The 24,990-nt window shown below is 44.7% G+C and overlaps 1 protein-coding gene across 1 annotated transcript in view; it reads right to left on the bottom strand.

Moving 5' to 3' along the window:
• Window positions 1–24,990, bottom strand: part of LIMK2 (LIM domain kinase 2) — a 345,031-nt gene that overhangs the window by 298,993 nt on the left and 21,048 nt on the right. The window contains exon 2 of the mRNA XM_086942843.1: window positions 17,983–18,085. Coding sequence (XP_086798969.1) covers window positions 17,983–18,085 — 103 coding nt within the window. The remainder of the gene's footprint in view (window positions 1–17,982; window positions 18,086–24,990) is intronic.

Here is a 24,990-nt window from a genome sequence, read left to right on the forward strand (position 1 = left end):
GTGATGTGCTGCGGCTTTTTGGTCGGTACTCTGGCCTTGTTATCAACTGGGCCAAGTCGCACCTGTACGTCCTGAAAGGGGGAACACCGCGCCTCCCTAGGGGCTGCGGCATTCAGGTGGCGAGCCAGGGCTTCAGGTACTTGGGGATTTATATCTCCAGCAATGCGAAGGCGCGCTACGAGTACAATCTGCTTCCCCTTCTTCTCCGCCTTCGGCGAGACGTGGAGGGATGGCGCAAACTCCCGCTCTCTTTGCTTGGACGCGCGGCATTATTTAAAATGATGTCCTTGCCTAGGTTCCTTTATGCCCTGCAAAAGACTCAGGATCCGGTCCCAGCCCGGTAATTCCGGGAGATCGAGAGCCTGCAACGTGCCCTGCTTTGGGATGGCCGGCCCCGCATTGCTATCATGAAGCTCACGCTCCCGTGGTACGATGGGGGGATAGCGTTACCCGACGTGCGAAGGTACCATTGGGCTTCCCAGCTAGTGGCAATCAACCACGGTCTGTATGGTCCGGAAAACAACCCTGGATACGCCATGGATAGATGGCTTCTGGGCGGCGGGAATTACTACAGGGCGCTCTACTCGAGGTCTCTTGATAGGCGGATGTCGGGTCCAATGAAAACCGCGGTCCATATTTGGAGGGCAATTACCAAGGGTCAGGGATGGAAAGATAGACTGACTAAATTGACCCCATTATACGACTCTGACATCCTGGGCACACTGTGGCATACCAAGGGTTTTGACAAGTGGGACCTGATAGGCATTTCCAGGGTGGAAGACATGTTGTCGAGAGGCGAGATTAAGACCTTTGCCCAGTTACAGGAAGAATTTCAATTGGGTGACTCAGAATTTTTCCGGTATGCCCAGTTACGGCACGCATTGCTGTCTGCTAAACCGGAGGAGGGGGCGATCCCTGACAGCTCCCCATTGGAGGATAGGGTGCTGGACGGCCATATGCCGGACAGCGCCATCTCACTGTCCTATAAAAAACTCATAAATGTCCGTACCGACCTCCTCCTGTGTGTGAGGGACCGGTTGATGCGTGATGGGTTGGAAATTGATAATGAGGACTGGCAGAGTGCGGTATCCTCCCCTAAGGAGGTTGCCATCTCTTCCCGTCTCAGACTGGTGCAGCTTAAGATCCTGCACAGGGTTTATGTAACTGGTCCCCGACTCGTGCATATGGGCTACTCTGAGGATGGGCTTTGTCGTCGTGGCTGTGGTGCCCTTGCCACTTTCATGCACATCCTTTGGGAATGCCCCGCAATAGCTTCCTACTGGCGACGCGTGCATTCGATCATGGGTGAGGTGACTGGGGTAACGGTGAATGCGGAAGCCAGGAGATGCCTCCTTAACATCTGGGACCCGACGGACCACAACATGGCCCAGACTCAATGGGTAACCCTTGGCAACATGGTGGCTAAACGTGACATCGCGCAGAAATGAGGAGCTACGGCAGCTCCTAAGGTTGTACAATGGAAAGCCAATATGGATTGGTGTATGTTTAGGGAGAAGACCGTTTATGTTGCCAGGGGTAAACCTAAAAAGTGGCAGAAATTGTGGGGGGTTTGAATGCATACAGGGGGGACATCTGCATACCACCAGAACCCGCTCCGCTGGAGGAACATCTGTCGCCGTAGCCTGTGACACCAACTGTAATGCTGTATATATGCTATCCTGTGTTTTCCTCCCTCCCCGCTCATGGCTTTTTTCCTGTTTCATACTTGTGCTCCATATATCCCCCCGACCCCCCCACAACGCCTCACTGATCTTCATACTCCATTGCCTATGTCTTTGCGCCTGATCTGGCGCTTCTCTTCATTTCTTATTTCTCTGTGTTTCTCTTATAAAAGTAAAATCAACCTTCACTGTTCTGCTGTACTGATTCTTGCACTATTGTTTTTCTGATTCAAACTGCTGCCTTGCCTCCGGGATGTCAGGCTGAATAGCTGTGTGCACTGGTTTTGAATAAAGGTTTTAAAAACTTTAAAAAAAAAAAAAATGCAACACCTTTTACATGTACTCACCACAAATTGTGCAACCCAACAAATAACTGCACACATGATGCACTTAACATCACCACATGTATAAATACACAACAGGTGGTAAATAAAAACATGAGACCCTCTACAGGAACCCACCACAAAATCTGGGCACCGAGAAATGACTGCACATATACGTCAAACATCACCTGCGCATAAATAAACATCCGCTGCTACATAAAAACTTGACGCCTTTTGTGTGTGTAGGCACCACTAAATCTGGGCACCGACAGGAGAGCTCTGATGCCTCCGGGTCAAGTTCGCACTATATAAAACTCTACAAGTCATACAGATCCCTTTAAAGATACCCCTTCCCGTGCATATACAAACACCCCCGCTAGAAAAACTAGTGGAGCACCCCAGCCTCTGAAACCTCCTCTCATGGATACCAGTGCGAGCAGACTCCACCCCGGGACACTGGTGGTAGAAGCCTCCACCCAGGACACTGATGAGCCCCCTGCACAGTAGTACCAAAAGCCTGTGGGAGAAGCCTTCAGCTGCATAGCCGACGGAGCGTGTTTGAGACAGTTGACATCCGTGAATAGTGGGCGCCCCTTCCTTCGCAGTGCACGTGTTGGCGGGCATGTCCGTGCCTGACCTGGGGCAGAGGGCCAGCACGCAGCCCCCACCCTCAAGTGCACACGGTCTTAATTTGGAGCGGTGCCTGCAGGTGGGCTCCCCAGCACCTATTTCTCACTCATCAGACTGTGACCCAGAGCATGGGAGCAAAACACTAAAGGGAGAAAGACAAGAAGCAATGGCAAAGACAACAGGGACACAAAATAGCCTGAACGAGAGTGGTAATTGGACAGAGTGTGATTGACTGGTGGTGGATTAAAGAGGGACCAGATGAAATTAAGACCACACAGCCTTTGTAGTCAGGCAGCACTTGCTGCCGACTTCCAAAACTGAAGCCCGGCACGTATTCTTTTACAAATTAAACACTGCACGGGTCCTAAACCGAATGGTGAGGCGTCACCCAAAAGCAGCTGTTTATGCGTCGAATATGTGAAGGGCTCTCTCCATCCGCCTCTCGATGGGAGCCGCCAGTACCTCAAGGGGTCAACGGTCTGATGTCAGAGGGTGCAGGTGTCACTTCCTCTAACCCAGACTTTTGCCTCTCCGTTTACTGCACATGGGAGCTCTGAGTGAGCACCCATTTATACGTCGTCATATTGGGGGATCTATTTTTGGCTGCCTTCTCGAGCGCAAGGAGTTAGAAAGCTAAACCACAAGACGCACATTAACCAGCTGCTTCGTGGCGCTTTGCCCTGCCAAGCAAAATACTCCTCCTTAGTGCAGAGAGTTGTATAATAACAGCTAGTGTGTTATTAACTGCGTTCGAAGAATTTCTGATGTTCAGCAAACGAAATAAAGCGTGAATTATTTAGAATTGTAAAGTTATAGTTGTGCAGGTGATACAGGGTTAGTAATCAATCGTGTCCAGAATGGGGCGCTGCAGCCCGGTCGCTGAGGTGGCGCATCTGTGGGTCTACACGGGTTTCAGCCCTTGCGGAGTGGCGCCAGGCTTTAAACAAGGAAGGAGCGGGGCAGACAGGGAAGGATAAACTGCAATTGAGACAAATGGCAGGATCTCTCACCCGGCTCCAGCTCTTCAGTTGACAGCCGTCGCTATGGAGGCAGAACAGGAAGTCGTCACCGGAAGTGCTCCGAGACCGGTTGCTATGAAGTTGCGGGAAGACCGGCCCAGGGGGAATGGCTGGCCCAGAGGAGCAGCGGTGATGTGGGGCTCCCAGGCATGAGGGAAGCCCCGCGTGTGGTGATGCGGCGGAGAAAACACCAGGGGAGTGCGGAGCCTGTAGCAGCGCAGCGACGCGACAAAAGAGCCCGGTGAGTGGAGGGGGGGGGGGAATATATGTATGTATGTATGTATGTGTGTGTGTGTGTGTGTGTGTGTGTGTGTGCGCGCATGCGTGCATGCATGTCGTCGGCTGAGGCTTGCAAGGGAGACAGGAGATGAACAGCGCGTGACTAAGTCAAGTGGTGAACGAGCGCAACGCTATCCTGGCCTGGAGCCTGCGAGTGCCCATCTCCTGTCTCCTTGGAAGCAGAGCAGACAGCTATAGGTCCTCGCTGCAACATCGCTTCGCGATGGTTGCAGGTGAGACCTAAAATCTTTTAAAAAGACAAGCATTTACAATACAATAGGTCTCGCATTAATTAAGTTGGAGCTATTGGCATTGCTAAATATTGCAACACCAATTGCAACAAAAGTCTATAAATTGTAGGCCAAATTTTTTTTTTTTTTTTTGTAGTAATGGCGGCATGCTGCGCTTTCGATGATATGTTTAAAAGTAAAGAGCACCTTACTGTGATTGCTACAATAGTTAATTGTGGATGCGTTAACAATTGATGTGTGCACTGATGGCTGGTGGTGTGTGCGCCTGTAGAAATTGTGCACTGCCAGCTGGTGGTGTGTGTGCCTAGTGGAAAGCTTGCACTATTGGCTGGTAGTGTGTGTGCCTGGTGAAAGCGTGCACTGATGGCTGGTGGTGTGTGCCTGGTGAAAGCGTGCACTGATGGCTGGTGGTGTGTGCCTGGTGAAAAGCATGCACTGACAGCTGGTGGTGTGTGCCTGGTGAAAAGCATGCACTGACAGCTGGTGGTGTGTGTGTGCCTGGTGAGAAGCGTGCACTGATGACTGATGGTGTCTGTGCCTGTTGAAAGTGTGCACTGACGGTGTGGTCGTGTGTGTGTGTGTGTGTGGATGTTGTTGTGTGCACTGACGGTGTGGTTGTGTGTGTGGATGTTGTGTGCACTGACGGTGTGGTTGTGTGTGTGTGTGCGTGTGTGTGTGTGTGTGTGGATGTTGTGTGTGTGTGGATGTTGTGTGTGTGTGGATGTTGTGTGTGTGCGGTTGTGCGTGTGTGCGGTTGTGCGTGTGTGCGGTTGTGCGTGTGTGCGGTTGTGCGTGTGTGCGGTTGTGCGTGTGTGCGGTTGTGCGTGTGTGCGGTTGTGCGTGTGTGCGGTTGTGCGTGTGTGCGGTTGTGCGTGTGTGCGGTTGTGCGTGTGTGCGGTTGTGCGTGTGTGCGGTTGTGCGCGTGTGCGGTTGTGCGCGTGTCTGGTTGTGCGCGTGTCTGGTTGTGCGCGTGTCTGGTTGTGCGCGTGTCTGGTTGTGCGCGTGTCTGGTTGTGCGCGTGTCTGGTTGTGCGCGTGTCTGGTTGTGCGCGTGTCTGGTTGTGCGCGTGTCTGGTTGTGCGCGTGTCTGGTTGTGCGCGTGTCTGGTTGTGCGCGTGTCTGGTTGTGCGCGTGTCTGGCTGTGCGCGTGTCTGGCTGTGCGCGTGTCTGGCTGTGCGCGTGTGTAGTTGTGCGTCTGGCTGTGCGTCTGGCTGTGCGTCTGGCTGTGCATCTGGCTGTGCGTCTGGCTGTGTGTGTTCTGTGTCTGGTTGTGTGTGTTGTTTGTGGTTGTGTGTCTGGTTGTGTGGTTGTGTGTGTGGTTGGTTGTGTGGTTGGTTGTGTGTGTGTGTGGTTGTGTGTGTGTGGTTGTGTGTGTGTGGTTGTGTGCGTGGTTGTGTGTGCGTGGTTGTGTGTGCGTGGTTGTGTGTGTGGTGGATGTATGTGAGTGGTTGTGTGAGTGGTTGTGTGTGAGTGGTTGTGTGTGAGTGGTTGTGTGTGAGTGGTTGTGTGTGTGTGGTTGTGTGTATGTGTGGTTGTGTGTATGTGTGGTTGTGTGTGTGTGTGTGTGTGTGTGTGTGTGTGTGGTAGACCACTTAATCACACTTGTGCAGTTAACTGAAATAAGTCTGGCAGTGGGGCCTTTGTGTACTTGTGCCATCGCCTTCGGGACGTCCTCGGAGACGAGGAGTGCATGACAGCGGTGTGGGCTCCAAGGAGGCGGCGGTCATTAAAATATCTGGATCCCGACCCCTTCTTGTCCTGCTGTCCTTGAGCCCAGATGAGGACAGCAGGATGTGTAAAGTACATGTAATCCCTCAACGCCTAACACACACTTAGTTCTGCATGGATTTAAAGTAAGGAACTCTGTAGCCAGTGTGGCATATGCACCACCTTAATCCTGTGCCGCTTGTTTAGTCTCCAGTAATCTTTTAAGAACGGAACTACGTGTCCCATAATGCAAGTTTGATGTTGGCTGAAATTCCGAGTAATGTCTGAAGGTGTCACCCAATCATTTCTGCAATTTATCTAATTAATTGACCATTACTAGTAGTTGCCTCTACTTGTGCTAAATGGTCACTGCTAAAGCATGTGAATAGCACACACAAACACCGACGAATCATGGAAATGTCACACAAACAGTCTCAACACTTTGCACCAATGGAAAGTGTGGAGAGTGGAAGGGGAGTGAGAGAAGTCAGAGAAAGAGCTGGAGTGGAAGCAGAGAATGGGAATGGAGAAGTGGGAAATACTAAGACAGGTCAGAGAAAGAGGAGAGAAGCCCGGAGGCAGCGTAAAAGAGCCGGAGTGGGGATAAGTTAGAGACAGGCAACGGTAGAGGAGGAAGCAGGACTGTCGTATGAGACAGACACGATTTGGAGGAAGGGGAAGCCGTGCAGAGAGGTCACTTTCAGTCTGAGTGTCTCTATTGCAAAGAGGAAGGACGCAGAGTGCGGGATAGACTGTGGGATCCAGGGAGAGACAGCCGCTGCAGTGTACAGACTTTGATAGCTCTAGCGGTACAGAGACTGTGCCTGGAGCGGCACACAGGCTACTAGAGCCGACAAGAGCCTCCTGGACAGAGTGAGTCTCTGGAACCGTCGCACAAGAGAGAGAGGCAGGAAGCAAGAAGTGAGGACATATTCTGGTGCACGGGGTGTGAACAGCCCTGCGAACCATAAAGAGATGAGACGTGAAAAATAGACGAGTGATCCTTCGCCCGAAAGGCTAGTGCCACAGACGCCCATGGGTGTCAGTGACCTTGAACTCCAGGGAGTCAGTGACACTGGGGCCCAGAGAGGAGTAAAAAACCAGAGCCCAAAGGGTGAGGCGAGGAGATATAGAGCTGTCTCCTAAGTGACACACTCGGGAACAGATGGACAGAAGGGGTAACAGCACTGTGAGCTGAGGCGTCTGTGTGCCCCGAGTGGTGCGAGACAAGGCGGCTCAAGGGCTGAATGACACCGCGCTCGAGGAGGCAGCAGTAAATTTGTCAAAGTCAAATTATTAATGGGAATTAGTACTTTGCTGCTAGCTATAGTATACCGTGTTTTGTGGCAGTGGTGGAATTCATTCATAAGTTCTACATGTACTCTCTTCCTGGAGTGAGAACGCGAACAGCTTCTCGGCGCTAACACCGAAGATGGAACTTTACGGCAAGCTCCCGTACTGAGAGGTACACTGAGGGACAGCAATGAGGTTTGGGTTCTACAACGCTAAGTAGCATACCGGAGTGTTCTATCAGGTCAGACCTGCTGGATAGCAAGTTGCACCATATGGTACTCGCTCTGTCACACCAACCCCTGCGAGTGCAGAGAAGCATGGTTGGATGGATTAAAAGCGGGTTGGATGGATTAAAAGTGTTGTCAGTCTGGCGGTCGCAGCACGGGGACTATCACCGATGCAAAGGCTGCCTACCGACGAGGAAGCAACAGGTATAACTACGAGAAGCCGCTGTGATGAAAAGAAGCAATTTGCAAGATTGTTGCTGCAGCTGGCTCTAAAAAAAAAAAAATCACCTGTCGCTTTGAAAGATGTGACGTAGCCAGGAGCATATACTTTGAAGAGCACAGCCTCAACGAAGACAAAGAAGCTTTTTAAAAAGTGCTGGTCTGACAAAGGCTGTGAGCAAAACCGAAACCTATCGTGGGGCGGGACTTCCGTCTTCTGAAGCCCGCGCACACGGAGTGGCTGGCCCAGAGAGGAGCAGTGGTGACGCGGGGCTCCCATGCCCGAGGGAGAGCCCCGCGGAGGCTGCAGAGTCTGGACTGGCACCGATGCGGTAAGTGGGGTTAGTTGTACTGTGGGGTGGGGGGGAATCTCTGTATGTGTGCGCTCGTGTGTGTGCGTTTGTGTGTGTGTATGTGTGTGTGTGTGTGTATGTGTGTGTGTGTGTGTGTGTACTAAAGCAGGGGGAGGTGTACCTGTGTGTGTTGGAGGCTAAAGCAGACAGGAGATGGTGAACGCGCGCGACCTGATCCGATTACGGTGTGATGCGTGTCACCATCTCTTGTCTCCTTGGAAGCAGAGTGGACAGCTATAGGTCTCGTGGCGAGAGCGAGCTTTTCGCCAGGGCGAGACCTAAAAAGTGTACCAGAAGACACATATAATTACATAGAGCTTAAAAGAAATCATTAATGCATAAGCACCTCCAAATAACTTGAATAAAATCATTTAAGACAGTTTGCGCAAATGGGCAGATTGAGACTCAATGTAAAAAAGAAGGAATACAAAGCACATCATCGGGGGTAAAAAATTGGACATATAAAGAGCAAGTGCATCAGTACATTTACAGGATCAAGAGACATCAACTTCAGTGTGTAAAGTATACCGCCGTAGAATAAACACAGACATTGCCCATAAGGCTCAAATCAAATTCAAGCCTTCTAGTCCTTGAACAGCTTCTTCCCGAAACTTAGGGCTCCTGAAAAAACCTTGCGACCCCAAGGTAAACCATGAAACTAGGGGAGAGGAAAGCCTTTGTAAGTACAATACTGCAGGGCTTACGTGGACAAATTGACCATTTCTTAGCAGCAGAATGATAAATTGTTTCCGCAGGGTGCCATAGAATTCACAGAACAAGCATGCTATGGGTCTCGCAATTGTGAGTGTTTAAGCTATTGGCATTGCAACCGACAATGCCTTTTTATTTATGTGTTTTTAAAAGCAACACATATAAAAGGCACAAGCGTAATGAAACTTGACGGGGCCTCCCTGCAAGGTACGTGGATGAGCACCCTCCGGGCTGAAACAGGAGCTCTCCGGCCAGAGTGTTGTGCTGAGGGGGCCCCCTGGAGTTTGGGGGCACCCCGCACCGCGGGGGCTACGGGGCCTGTGTTACGCCCCTGATAAAAGGCATTGTTATTTTTAATGCCCATAGCTCAAACTCTCGCAAATGAGAGACCACTTTAATGGTAGCCGTGCCCCTTTTTTCAGATGCTGCTACCGTATTCAGGAAAAAGTGAGCAGCGTCTAAAGAAAGGGGCGCGCGGCCAACATTAAAGTGAAAGCGCGTCTGGCGGCGCTTGCAAAGTGAAAAAAAAACTTTTAGAAAGGTTCTGTAACGGGGCCGCTAAAGTGAAAGTGGCCCGCACTGTAAATTAAATAAATAAATAAGCACAGCCGCTAATGTGAATGCAGCCCCCTTTGTAAAATGAATATTTAAATAAGCGCGGCCACTAAAGTGAAAGCGGATCGCGCCGTAAATTAAATAAGCATGGCCGCTCTAGTTAAAGCGGACTAAGCTGTATTTTTAATAAATACATTACTAAAAGCAAGCAGCGTGCTGCAATTCCGTGGGTGGAATAGGGGAAGATCCTTAAAGAAAATAGTGCTCACCGACTTATAAATCAGAAAGTGTAATGACAAGTAAAAAGTCCAGTCGTTATGGGAGGTTACTAATGCAGACGGTACCAAGGAGGGACTATTAAGGCTATTTACAAATGAAAAGCAATGATTTCACAATGACAGTAACAGGAGACATCCGAAAAGATGGGAATGAAATGGGCAGAGCTTCTATGTCTACCCTCAATACAGCATGCCTTGCAGAGTAACGCATGCGCTGCCCAGGCTCGACCTAAAAATGCAAAGTGCAAAGTGTCGTGCTCTGAAAAATTGTTACAAGGACATGGCTTTAGGGCACCTACCTTTGGAAATCCTTTAGGGTAGGCTATTAACCAGTGTATAAAATGTAATCTGAATCTGGTTAACAGGAAGCAATGGTGAACATTGTTAACAAGTTACAGAGAAGACTGCTTAAGCTCAGTGTTATACATTTTCTCACTGAAGGCTTAGCAATATCCGTGCCCTCCCTTTCCCCCAACTGCCTGGCCAGAAACAACTGTTTGATGTTCCTCATGAAACTAGGATATAATAGTCTGGGGTTCATAAACAAATCAGGACAGCTTATCCTACTCAGCTGCTCCATAACATACCTTAACCAAGAGATATGCAAGGCCCCCTCAAGTGCAGTACAGTCCGCTAAGATATGTTGATTTAAAGGGGGAGCTGGACTTGACCAGATTCTCAGCCAGCGCACGATTGGTACGGCTGCAATATGATCTGAAATATAACCCAAGCCCAGCTTCTCATGCATCATGAAGGCAGGGGTGCAGGAGGGGAAAGCAAGGAGCCTATGCAAAAATGTGTTCTCTGCTACCTGCATGTCTCTTACATCCTTATACCCCCACACTCGCATCCATAAGTGGCGATGGAGATACATTTATCTCTATAAACCTTTATTAGGGGCGGATACAGACTTAGCCCCTAGTCTCTTTGTGAAGTCCACAGTTGCCCCCACTGCACTTGCCAGGATGTTCTTGTTATCTGCTCTTTGCGCAACCCACAACCCTCTGTCGTCAACCATCACTCCCAAATAGGGGAAAGTTGAAACTTTGGTAAGTTCTACCCCCCTGCAGAAGAACTTACAACCAGTATGCCTTTGGGGATCGATCGTCAAGGTGTGAGATTTGGAGAAATTGATTGCAAGATCTAGATAGTTCATAAAATCTATACAAGTATTTAAAAGATTTTGAAGACCTAAGGCAGTCCTGCAAACAACACTGCGTCATCTGCGTAGAGTAATGACGGAACAAGTTTTGAACCTGCCCTAGAGATGTCTTTATTGGATGCTGAAAATGCGTCCCAAATCACATCACTGGTCTTGGATCCATGAGTCGGGTGTTACCTACCTGGCTTAATTTCTTGGAAAATCAATTGTTCAGTTCTATTATTTTCATACAACATATTTCAGCTCAGAAAAGGTTTGGAAAATAGGCAGGGGAGCAGTCCACTTTGTATTCACTATAAATGGGGTAAAGGAACCTTCTTCTATCAGCTTATATGGGAATGCCCCACTATCCAGAGATACTGGCAGAATGTATACTATTCTCTGGTGGAGTGCATAAGTATCTTGCCCATCCCTGACCTCAAAATGGTGATTCTGGGGATTATGGAAGGTTGGGTAAACACAAGGGAACAAAGAACGCTGACTGAGGTCGGCTTCCTGGTTGCAAAGAGAGACATTGCGAGCTGTTGGCAAAGAGAGAGTCCCTCTAAAGTGAAAGACTGATATGGAGTCATGGACTACTGCGCAGCTGCGGAATGGATGGTATACAAATGGACGCGCTGGAAGGCCAAATAGCAGAAAATATGGGGTCAATGGCGGTCCAATTAGTCAGATGGGTAATTGATTATATGATTCCATCGGCATGTGGCTGCTGCAAGACTGTAAAAGATGTAACGAGATGTGGCTTGGAATCGAGACTCCATGTTACCTGCTGTATATCAGTTATATGTTGTGTTGTGAAGTTATAAAACCAATAAAAAGATATTAAATTAAAAAAAACATCTTGGAAAGGTATCTCTTCTCCAGGTGCCCTTATAACCATGTCTGCCACGTACCAGAGGCACTTAAAAATAATTTGTTTGACACACAGGGCTTATTGACTTGTGCAGATCAAGAGACAGTTTTATGGAAAAGACCACTATAATCTAGGAGTAAGGCTTGAGTTTGGAGAAACAAGATCAATGATGCCATGTTATACAACTCAGAGACGTAGCAAGATATTCATGAGAATAGCTCTATAAGATATGAAATAATACATTCAAAAAAATCATTGTGTGCAATAAAACTTTCTTTTTTATTTGAACCTTCTAAACGCCACAGGAGACGATCAACCAAAGGCCTGTGGTACATGTGTGGGACTATTCCCATGATTGAGAATAGCGGTTTCCCAATAATAAAAGGACTCCCACATCAATCCCTTGGAAAATACCTAAAAGCACTTTGCTCATTCTTGGAATATAGTAGTTATACATCCAGCAACATACAAACAGTACAAGAATATCCACCCATGCTGAATACTAGACACGAAGTATTGTGGAATACCTCCGAAGATGAAGGCCACCTTCAGGGTAGAAAGAAAAAGAAAAGTTAGTTGGGACCCTGAACACACAGACATCTAGCCCTTTTCCAGTGAGAGTGACTCTTAGAAGCTGTGGGAATTCAGCAGATAGAGACCCCCTTTGAGCCAAATAGCTGAGTGAAGAGTTGGTAAGGAATCACATCAGACCAGGGATGAAAGCCTAAAAATGCAATGCTCAAATATACTTCTGCATAATTTTAGTAACACCCAGGTTTATTTTGACAACACTTCCATGACTCAGTTTGCTGATAACCTAATTTCTATTTTATTGCATGGCAAATTGCCACTACCTGGTTGGTAAGGAAGGGAAGCAATCAATCACATAGCTTCTAAGCGGACCATAGTTTCCCAGCAAAAGCATTTTTTCTGTGGATTTTCAGTTGAGTAATAATACTCATAATACACTGAAGCTACGTGTTGCGAAGTTAACGATTACACCAACTATGTATTTGGTTAAGTGTGTACTAAAATATGCAACCAGCAGGACCTGACTGAGAACCCAAAGCAGCCCTGGCAATTTTCTAAGACAAGCCCCTGGGGAAGTAATTACTGGCACCGTTACAAACCCAGCCCTCAACAATGCAAAACTAGCCCCCACCTTTCCAGCCTCCTGGGGAAACACTCAATGCCCGGCACGGCCAGTCCAGGCCTGCCAACCTGATACTACATAAGTATATTAAATCAACTGTGGTCTAGCGCCTCGAGACCCTCAGGGTGAGTAGTGTGCTATATAAACCCCTGATTGATTGATAGGCTTGTATCTTGGTTAGTCTTGAATGAATCTAAACAGTGTACAAAGATTTTAACTACAAAAAGGTATGACAATTTATATCCATGTGCTCTTCCTGTATGACCTCAACTGTAGAAAGCAATAGAGGAAACCACTTCTGGATACTCACAGTCGAGTAAGAATCATCATACGTCACACAAGACAATGATTTTTAATGCAAAAAAGTCATTATAAATAATAGCAGGATTTTAAAAAGGTTGTAACGAGTGCTAGCGCCTATAAATAATTAACTACTTTAACTTCAGGAGTAAATCCATAACTCCAAGCTAAGAGTTATGCAACAATCTTTTATTAAAAGAGCTGTGAAAGTCGTACTGAAATGCCTCAAGAGGATTTTGCATTCGCTATTCACCCTGCATAAGCTAGAGACTCCGTGTACCAGACTCTACCTGTTTACTGCTGTCTGAAAGGAGGCAGGCTTCGGCCTAGACCTACATTACCACTGATCTAGTCAGAAGTTTTGAGCATCAGTTTTAATCCCTCTTTCAAAAGGACATTGCCATTAGCAGGCAATTTTATTGCCTTTGTTAAAAAAAAAAGTCACCTGGATTCTATAAAGCCACAAAACTCTGGATCTGTACCCCAATTACCTTTCATCGTTAAAATTAGAGACAGATTTTCTCGGTCATCTGCAAAGTCATTGGGACTAACTTGTTGCCATTAGACCCTCAAGCCTGGCTTCTGCTCTATCAGGGATATTGATAGTGTTGTGATGGATAAGACAGTGATTTATCAATGCAGGTCTGTGTTATGTTTGTCCTATCCACAGGTTTTAATACAGTGGGCTACATGTGTCACCCTGATCATCTGGATCAGATGTTGAAATTACAAAAGGATTAAGTTGCTTCTTTCAGGCAGAACACAAAATGTGCTCGACAGGGTTTCTCTTGTTTTTCCAGTGACTTGTGGTTTCAGGCAGGAGTCATCTATTCAAGAAGGCTCAAATGACTCCGGGTTATGGTCTTCAGTGTCTGCTTTGTGCGGATTACATGAAGATCCTGCTTGATCGCCAGAGGCGTACACTGGACTCCGTTCAGGGGTCAGTTTGTTTGAAGATGGTCCAGCGATGGGGGTGCAACAACTGCTTCACCTAAATGTCAACAAGATCAAAGGCCTGCTCCTTCACCGTGTAGGCCCCTCAACGCTACCTTTAGCTTAGCTTGGTATAAAGGGCTTTGCACAAACTTCGGTTTGAATCTTTTAGGAATGTTATTTTTGACAGTAGCCTCTTTCGAATCACAGGGTATGCTAGTGGTGAAATCAGGTCACTACTATTTCTGTAAACTCACTTGTACCCGGATGACATTTTTGCAAAGCAAACTTTGGATATGCCCACTGCGATGACACAATATTTCCAGATGGCCATATTTGGTTTGAAAGAGTCAGAACACTTCAAAGAAATTGTGCATCTGTCCTGGCTGCCAATCTCCAATCAGATTCCCTTCATGTTTCTGTGCATGATGTGAAACTAATCAAGGCTCCTGTGTCTACGTATCTAGCAGGTCTTGTCACAAATCAGACTTCCAGACTAAGTCATAAATCCGACTTACATGTGATGCCACCACACTTGCAACAATCTCAAGCTGCTGGAAGCAAGGTACTCAAGTGAAGAATTGGAATGTAGGTGCCTTAAAACCACTGGGCAACATCTGAAATCCCCTTAAGTTTAAGACATTTCTATTTCCACTCTCTTTCAAATTAGACTGACGTCCCACTTTTATTAAATGAAAATGGAGCTTGGTTGATAAGAATGATGGCTGTGAGAGAAGGTCGGATTTCTAATAGGCCATGGTGTTTTAAACTTTAGGTGGTGGCATTTATAGATTGATATATATATATAGATTGATATATATATATATATATATATTATATATATATATATATATATATATATATATATATATATATATATACACACATTCCACTTGCCACACAGAACTGGCGGTATACGTACTACGGTGCAGTTGCAACCTAGTGTACGTGGGCAGCACGAAGCTGGCAGTCCATGTCCGCATCTTGCAACATTTACGAGCGATAGTTAATGCGGACCAAAGCTACCCCGTAGCACGGCATTTTCAAACTACGCATGGTAAAGATGTATCACACCTCAAGTACTTCATGATCGATGCAGTAATTCTAAATAAGAAAGGAGGAGACAACGAAAAAACTCTAAGACAACTAGAGTCTAGGTACTTTGTCCAACTAAATAGTAAGACCCCAGGAGGCCTTAACATGGGGGAAGATCTACGCAACTTCTTATGAATAGTCTCAATGCAATGTAGTACGATAGTCCATTGGTATCAGATTAGATCAGGATGGACTGAGGGCTCCCAGTAACTAGTCTATAATTCCAATATGTATTTAACCTTGTATTCCCGGTTTCCCTCCCAGCAAATCTGAAAATCTTCTAACTTTGATAAAGTTATACAGAGCACTCTAGCACACTTTTTTCATTTTTTATTCACCTTTACACTATTTTTAGCACTGTTATTAATATTTTAGGATCAATATCCTTGCTTTGCCTTACACGAGGAGTATAACCATGCCCAGATCACCCATTAGGAACACCATAATGGTGTAGGTTACATTCGGAGTATATGATAGAAACAATAGGCAGTGGGAGGTCTTATGATGTTGTTTATAGGCTTAATGTACCTGAGGGTCTTAAACACTATGTATTTGTACAGTTAAGAAATGTTAAGGATGCATTTTGCATCTTTATGCATTAGGGCATGTTTTTCATAAGATACTCAATCAATTTGGCATATAAAATCGATTGTTGTACAATGATGGAGATTTAAAATGCTATTTGAGCCATGATTTTGCGATTTGCACACTAGCACTTTGTCAAATTGGCAAAGTGTCAGCTTCATCCTGTCGAGCACAATGTGTTTAGCTCATTTAAGGCTGGGTCCAATCATCTTTTCCAATGTAATGTATTTGTACAGACAATAGAGTGAAAAGATGTACGGTGTAAAATATATATACATTTGCGTATGTCTTGGGATCAGGATTTAACCAGCTCAGCATATGAGATCGATTGCTGTTAACATTTGACACATTAGCATATTTCGATTTTCGAAGCTATAATCTGCACATGAGCACTTTAATAAGTACATAACAATGTTTACAATAGTTAGCTATAACTTTAGCTTGATTGTTTGTTTAGAGTGTATGCTACGACTCTTTAATATATGCCCTTTAAAATGGCGCCTGCCTTAGCAATCACTATCTGGTACCTCTGTTGTACAGTCCTATTTCTGTGGCTATGCATGACTATTGTTTGGCCGGAAACGCATAGGAGATCTTTTTTAAATCACAGTGCTGTTTTACCGTTTGACATCAGTGAGCAAGGGCACGGACGTGCCCGAAACGCGTCTGACGACATGCACCATTTTATGCACAAATAAAAGCATTCACGAAGAAAAAGCCTAATTCTGGCCCATTATTGCTGTGTGCGTACCTGTCTGTGCTCGAGGCACTTTGGAGACAAGTTGGATCATATATATATATATATATAAGCTTATTTGTATTAAGAACGTAGTGAACTATTATTGTATGGGAAGTGCTATGTTGTCATTTGTATATACGCCTTGAAGTGTACCTCAATCTCCCCAGCTGTGCTTCATCAATAATAAACTAAACCAAGAACTTCACAAGCCGAGACTCTGAAGTCTATATAATAAAAATAAAGTACAAGTCCCAAAAGGCAGAGTACTTCCGGTTACATAGCCTGCATTTATTGAAGGTGTTACAGTAACCCCGGGCAAATTGGAGGTACTGCAGTCACTTGTACATATAGTTTCTGAAAAGACAGGCAGCTATGAAGCAGCAATGAAATCTCAGGATTACATCTGCAATATTGGCATTGGCCAGGTTTAGGAAAAGTAAGTCACATACCAGAAACTCCTGTATAAAGCAGTAGGGCTATTCAAAGTCTGTCTAGGTTATGGCAAAAGCCATCAGTGAGATTATATATATATATATATATATATATATATATATATATATATATATATATAACCTCGCAACTTGCCTCGTCGCAGGGGGAGCACTCAGGAGCTGGTGCCATCGCCGGGATCAAGGCAGTATCCCGTTTCAATATCCACACAGTTAGTTGTGTAATGGTGCTTGGTAATGAAGGTTTGGGACTGCCTCGGACTTGATTACGTTTATATACACAGTTGTGAAATAAAACTGTTAAAAATCCCCGAGTGGAGTGCCATCAATTTCGAATTTGCGTGTGGATATATATATATATATATATATATATATAAATAATCAAGTCAGAGGCAGTCCCAAACCAAGCACCATTACACAACTAACTGCCTTAAAACTACTGAACTACAGGATGAAAATAAAGTATGAAATAAGCTTAGCAAATTCAATTACTTTTGTTTGAAATGTACACTTGTTTTCTGAAACCAATGCTTAGATACTCTCAAGTCTGGTAACTTTAATAAGTTACTCAACCTACAGGACTAAGCCATTTGTGGATTTTTCAAGACCGACATGGGTACGCATCAATATTGTTAAGAAAACAATATTATTCTATACCAGTTCAGAACATATGCTACACAGATTACATTCCAAAAACAGGAAACAGTGTGCATGACCTAAAATTCCAGCATCTTACTACCACAGATAGCATAAACTCTTCAAATCAAGCAAAAAGGCTTACAACCACTCATCATTGCTTGCTGTATCTAAAAATAAGGGATTGACTCCTCGAGCAACAAGAAAAGTGCTTTCATCTTGTGGAGTACACCACCAGAGTGGTAGCAGTGGCAGTAGAACAGCTCAAGTATACAAGACCAGGTTCATTCACAGCCAGAGCCCGCTCTTTCCGCCTGACACATGATGAAACTGGAGGTAGCACATGTATAACTCAGCAGATAGCACCAATGACGTCAGCAGCGAGGAATCCCCTTTCTTCCAGGCATCAAGAGTGGAAGTAAGACTTATGGACCATCATTTAAAGGCAATAGTGACTGACCGGTCAATGCTTATAGCTCACTCATATAGGCAGGATCTGCATCCCAATAACTGATAAACTTGCATCACGGCAACGCAGCAAGTTCACTTACCGCAAGAAGCAAGGCCCATGCCAGGCCTCATTAAAGATTTTGATTGTAGGAACTCTCCCGGACGACGTGTCCTCACAGCCACGGCAACGCCAGATTTCGACACCTGCAAAGACATATAAGTGCAGCAGATTAAGGGACTAAACATATCAGATATTTGTAAACTGGGACAAAATGCTCTTCAATGATAAGCAGGCTTTGCTAAAAGTAGAGCGTTTTAATCAATGCAATTGACACTCTAGAAAGGGCCTTTGTTACCCAAACGCAAAATGTGTAATCCATATAGTTACACAGGGACCTTTAAGAAAAGAATGTAAAATGTGTCTGAAACACCATGAATATTTTCAAAGCAATGACTCAATAGCCACAATACCTCTGGATACCATGAGAGTTCAAATCATGAAACACATAGGGACCAAAACTAGTTTTAAGTCAATCAGTAGATCATAGGACCCCCCATCCTTTCTCCTCCTCTATGTAAACGTTGCATAACACGCTCATGAATGCCCTCGAAATACATTACATACCCCTGTATAATTGCACATAACAAATACTATTTTATATATTTGTAACCAGTGTTCTGGAAAGCACTCTGGTGCTATTTGGAGAGGAATGACATAATAAAATAAAAATCATAACAGAAGAGACAACTTAACTAGAATCCGCAACAGTCGAACTGCTTGACTTCCTGGTCTTTAGTTCAAACCAGGATGTTGCTCTCACCATCATGTTTTAATAACTTTTGAATCAACACACCACAACCAAATACATTAGAACATCAAGGACTGAACAAAAGCAAAATTAACGGACATCAAGCCCCTCTTGTGCTACCCACACAGCTGGAGTTTACTACAAAAGGAGGCATTGTTAGTGTTGATGCCAAAGTATTACTGAGGTCCCCCGAGATCCCACATAGTGACTGGATAAATAACCGCCGGTAAACAAAATGGCAAATCTGAATCCTGCATGATACGGTATATTATATACCCAAAAATTGAAGACTTTTTGCAGTCAATGTAACATTCTTCATTACAAGGATAATGAATGTACCAAGATGAACACTAGTGAAAATTAACTTTCTACGACCCATTGGTACTTCCAATACCATACCTATTGTTTTACTCACGTAACACAATAGGTGTTCTGTGGAAGTACAAAAAAAGTCACTGCATGGAAATTCCAGCCACAAATACAGGGGGGGTCACAATAATATATTTCTACCTCCCAAAAAAATCATTGACTTATTTAATTTGTTTTTATCACTAGATACCTCCTGCCCAGCACTATAGCCATCAACTTTCCTCAGTCTGGTTTTCCATCCCATAGGTCATTGTTTCCCAAACTGTGGGTCGCCCGCTGATATTTGACGAGTTGGGAAAATCCAAGCAAAAATAAAGATGCCTTTAAATTCTGTGTTTATCCTATCACATTTGCCGCTGATTAAAAGACATAGGTCAAATGTCAAGCTGCTTTATTCTTTTGAAATGGGGATTGGCGTTTACTTTTCTTTCTCGGACTGCAAAGTGAGAGGAGTGTTTAAAGCGAATTATGTGACTATGTAGGATGCAGTGTTTTTGCAACACAAACAAAATGGAAATACCTGGATATGAACTGTATGCATCCAGCAGTTAGGAAAGCAAAAATTAAGGACGTGTTTGAAATTCTGAAGTATGTTGGAAACAGAGATTTAAAGAGGATAAAACCAAATCAAAACACTTACTTTGTGATGCACAGATGATCAATATTCACAGAAATCCGATTAACACATTATCATTTGAGTGCTATATAGTTTTAGGAGTGAAACTGTATGTCTGTGCAAATTTAGTGGCCATTTCATTGGAAAGTGTGCTGTCTGTAAACAACAATGCGCTACCACATGACGCTTTAGTTACAACAAAAAATAAAAATAAAATCGCTCCACCTCATGTCCAGTTTGTTGAAACTGGGTCATGAAAGTTTGTTGCTCTAAAAAGTGATGGGTCATGGATCTAAAAGGTTTGGGAACCACTGACATAGGTAAATCACCTTATGTGTGCACATCGTGGGCCTCCTACAACTTCTCTCTATTTGTGGCAGCCACGGAGGGTCATCTTACTAACTTCCAGCTGTTTACTTTCCCTCTCATTCCACTCAGATCAATGAAAATGTATTGATGCACTGGTGCTAGACTATTGCAGAAGCCTCCTAATCTACTGACCGCAGTCCATTCCTCGACCATAGCAAAGTACTCAAATTCCCCACTCATTTTCTTTTCCACCAACCACTTCAGTCAACCAAGGATACATTCGGAGAACATATGTGTTCCATCTAGACCAAAACAGGCTCTATCCAAATTTTTCATCCACGTTTTCAAATTTATCCACAGCCTGGTTCAACTAGCTTACCTAGGACAATCTCTACCACAGGATCAACGAACACCCTCTGCATTTCCGGCCAACATTATTGAAAAAGCTTTTAACACACAACTTAGCGCATACCTCTCAAACAATAATCTGCTTGACCCCTCGCAATATGGATTTAGAGCAGACCACAGTACAGAGTTGGCTCTAACTCAATCCACTGAGGAGGTGAAGGAGGTGCTGGACAAAGGAGGAACAGCCATTCTGGTTCGGTTGGACCTGTCCGCGGCCTTTGACACGGTCCATCATGAGGTCTTGATGGGCAGACTGTCGAAAATTGTGGTTCAAGGAGCAGCCTGGAACTTATTGCGCTCATTCCTGTCAGATCGCTCACAAACGGTGAACCTTGACAACCACAGGTCTAAACCATTTACCCTTCCTTGTGGTGTACCTCAGGGTTCATCATTAAGCCCAACGCTATTTAATATTTATGTGCTCTGCTTGGCATCCCGATTAGATCACATGGGTTTCAAATAAGTTTATATGCAGACGGCACGCAAATTGTGCTTTCGATCGCACATGGTCAGGAGAAGGAAACTGGGGCTCGCTTTCATAACTGCATGAGTGCCATCTCCGAATGGATGGCAGCTAACTGCCTAAAATTAAACTCTGGAATAACAGAGGTCCTTATGTTCGGAAACAATCCCAAAATATGGATACCAGATTGGTGGCCTGACGAGCTAGGCCTGCGCCCATCACCCACTAGGAAAGCAAAAAACCTTGTGGTGATTATGGACAAGAGACTCTCGTATGGCGATCATGTAAGCATGGTGGTCTCAGCCTGCTTCCTTACCCTCAAGATAATAAGGAAAATAAAATTATTTCTACCGACAAATAGTCCAAGGACAGTGATCACCGCACTGATTATGGCAAGGATTGACTACTGCAATAGTCTTCTGCTAAACACTCAAAAGAGGCACATCAACAGACTCAAAATCGTCCAAAATGCGGCAGCACGATTATTCACAGGCACTTCTAAATTTGTCTTGGTAAAGAACGAGCTGGCTCAACTTCATTGGCTTCCTGTGAGTTCAAGAGTTCGTTTTAAGGCCCCCTGTATGACCTTCAAAGTCCTCAACAGACTTGGCCCTCCTCATTTGAGGCAGAAACTTAATTGGTATGTGCCCACCAGAAATCTTCGGTCCAAAGGATCCAAACTAGTTGTAACGCCTGTGATTAAAAAGGCCAGCAGAGGAGGTAGAAGCTTCATCGCATGCGCCTCCAAGGCATGGAATGAGCTCCCACTTTATCTAAGGGACTCCCCAGATCTTCTCTCTTTTAGGAGGCTGAAAATGTGGCTCTTCACCCAGTAATTCGTCCCGCTCATGGATTCCTAACAGGCATGCGCAGCGCCAGGACACCCCAAACGTGTGCTTTATAAGCTCCATTAACATAACATCACATCTTTGGTCTCCACAAAAACCATACTGTGAGGCATCTAAGTACAGATCATCCACCCAGTTTGTGCCCGCTACACGGGAAGGCACAGCTACTGACTGCACAAGCTGAACCTTCTGGCTGAAGTTTTACAGACATGGACCATAAATATTACGCACAGTAATCACTTATCCATGGTTGTCTGTTGGGCAGACATGGGGCCAGTCTCAATTCAATCAAAATATGTGTGCGATTGTCAGATCTCTACGAATGAGTATCAAAGAAGCATCTTCTGCTAGACAGACACCCAAAGATAATTGTATACAACAAGGAGCCTCTTTCAGCACACCTGTTGTATATCTGACACAAAGTACATCCCATATATCAGGATTAATAATAAACAGACCTCTTGACACCCATTTTGAATCAGTGGAGTTTACAGTCAACTTGATATGAGAAAGACGCCTTAAGTCACAGGCAGAGCTAGAAACATGTGACAAAATCACAGATTTACAGACACATGAGATTTTTAAAATGCAAGATGCTGACAAGATAACTCAATGGGCTATGCGCTCGCTGCAGAGATCGAGAGATCCGCAGGTCACAAGTTCATATCCTATCAAACTTTGAACCCAGAGGAAGCTAAAATGAGCGGCAATTATTTGGGCAATAGTAACAGATGCAATTTAAAAAACTTAGAAACGGCATTAGAGTTGGGTACAGAGAGTCCTATTTCATTAGAAAGAAGACACAGTTGAATAAGCACTGAATGTACAGTGTGGGTGTTAAAGAGGCTGTGGAGTCCGACTCTATTTCAACAACATCAGAGGATCTTCCTGTGGTAAATGGATTTTAACAGGTCGTTCACAGAGGGGAAAACTATGAAAAGTTTATTTTCAGTGATAAAATGTGGCTGGGCCGAGGCATGGTGGCAAGATTCTGGACCTAGAAGGGCATAGGTTATCAAGTCTAAGAAGAGAAAGATGTGCACGTTTGGTAACAACAGCCCTAATGGAAACTGTTTTGTCTGCAGATTCTTTGTTGTTAACACAGCATTGCAGGCAGGCTGGCATCTCTGATCCTTTTTTTTGCTGGCACAGCATCGCAAACCAGTCTGTGTCATGTGCCGATGCCCAGTGCATGTGGCTCCCGGCCATGCCCAAACCCCAATGGACACAGTTACGCCAAGCTATTACCACAGGCGGGGTACTGGGTATAGGACACAGGGCATGTTAAAATAAATAACCATGAAAAACTGCCTTGGTATAAACCATCCATGCCGATGAGTAGGGCATGCTATCCATTACCATTGCTGGGGAAGGAGAGGGGCATCATGACTGGCAGGGGGCATTGCCCCTTGGGAGTTACAGCTCCTCCCCACACTCACCGGTTATAAACGGTATATTACATTATCCACCTTTGCATACATACTACTATCCTCGCACTGTTAATATTTGTACATGTTTTACAGTTTTAAAAGGGGTGACTATAAGAACTGTTCAGTGTATTAATGTTTTTTTCTCTTCTAATATTGTTTACAGGATATTATAATGTTGTTTTACAATCCTCTGCGGAAGGTTTTTCTTTTTACACTATAAAACAAATAAATAGGTAAATAAATTTAAAAGAAACTAACATTTGCAATACACGTCTTCTTAATCCAATAAAAAACAAATTGTATTACAAAAAAACTAACAGGATATATGGATTGCGTTCTGGAGATATTTACAAGCTACTCGACCTTGAGGTTGATTGTTTTGCCACCAGGATGCCTCAACAGTATTTTATTATGGCTACCCAAAATGTGTACGATAAACTGGCTTCCTTCTCATTCATTAGAGTAGGCATGATGTACTCGTTGGGAAGTAAAAGTCAGATACTATTGCATCTGACACTCAGGGTAGAACATGATATAGTTTATTTCATCGCTTAATACTGCGAGTATGCTCTATTCCCAAGTAGCGTGCACACTAAAAAACACAGAGCAACGGTGTCAACAATTTGAGAAGAGAATGAAAAAAACACTGTAAACATGTTACAAGTCTATTCTGCAGTTTATCTGCACGCACAAGGAAGTCACATTCAGTGAGAATGGCGATTCGCAGATTAGCATGAATAGAAATCAGGATTTCATGAAAGAGGCGGAGGCTAACATTATGCAGCAACATTTTAACTGCCACTTTCATCACAATAAACAATGCAGAACTGGAACTTCAATAAACCATAAATAATACAATATACGAATGTTCATCCTTTTTTAAATGCAAAACAAAAAAAATCAAACACATTCAACTAAGCCAATACAACATGAGTTAATATCCAGACAATATGAAACATGCGTTACATAATGCAGCTGCTACTAAGCCCCCTTTATTAACTGCATGGAACACGTCAAATTAACCGAAACAAAAGCAGTGCCATTTTCGCCAACAAACACCCCAAAGAACTGCACTAAAAGTACCTTCAGACCAATGAGGACACATTCACAGAGCAAATGATCGATGCTGCACAACATACACATAAATTAACTAAACACGCAAGAAGACTACAGATCATAACAGCCGCAGGCACACAGGAACAAGCATTTACAATGCAATGGTTTCGCCTTTGGAAAAGTTAGAGTTATTGGCATTGCTCATGACATTTCTTTTTTTTTTTTAACTTATAAATAAATGGCATTGTTATTTACATTGCCAACAGCTCTCTCAGCCCACACAGCCCTCACAGCCCACACAGCTCTCACAGCGCACATAGCCCACACAGCCCACACAGCTCTCACAGCCCACACAGCTCTCACAGCCCACACAGCTCTCACAGCCCACACAGCTCTCACAGCCCACACAGCTCTCACAGCCCACACAGCTCTCACAGCCCACACAGCTCTCACAGCCCACACAGCTCTCACAGCCCACACAGCTCTCACAGCCCACACAGCTCTCACAGCCCACACAGCTCTCACATCCCTCACAGCTGTCACAGCCCTCACAGCTGTCACAGCCCTCACAGCTGTCACAGCCCTCACACTTAAGTTTTTAAGGCACTCCTGATGCAGCAATATTTTACCTGAAAATCCCGAAAGCATGGAGTGTGATAATTTCCGGTTATGGTGTTACCCTTCCATTAGGAGACTGCCCTGAGGGTTTTAGAGTTATTGCTGAAATTGTTATTTTTACATTTCAGCATTTGCCTTCGACACTCAGGGCTATATTACATGGACACACTTTGCCAGGTCTTA

The sequence above is a fragment of the Lissotriton vulgaris genome, chromosome 11, assembly GCF_964263255.1.
Source record: "Lissotriton vulgaris chromosome 11, aLisVul1.2, whole genome shotgun sequence".
Classification (NCBI taxonomy): Eukaryota; Metazoa; Chordata; class Amphibia; order Caudata; family Salamandridae; genus Lissotriton; species Lissotriton vulgaris.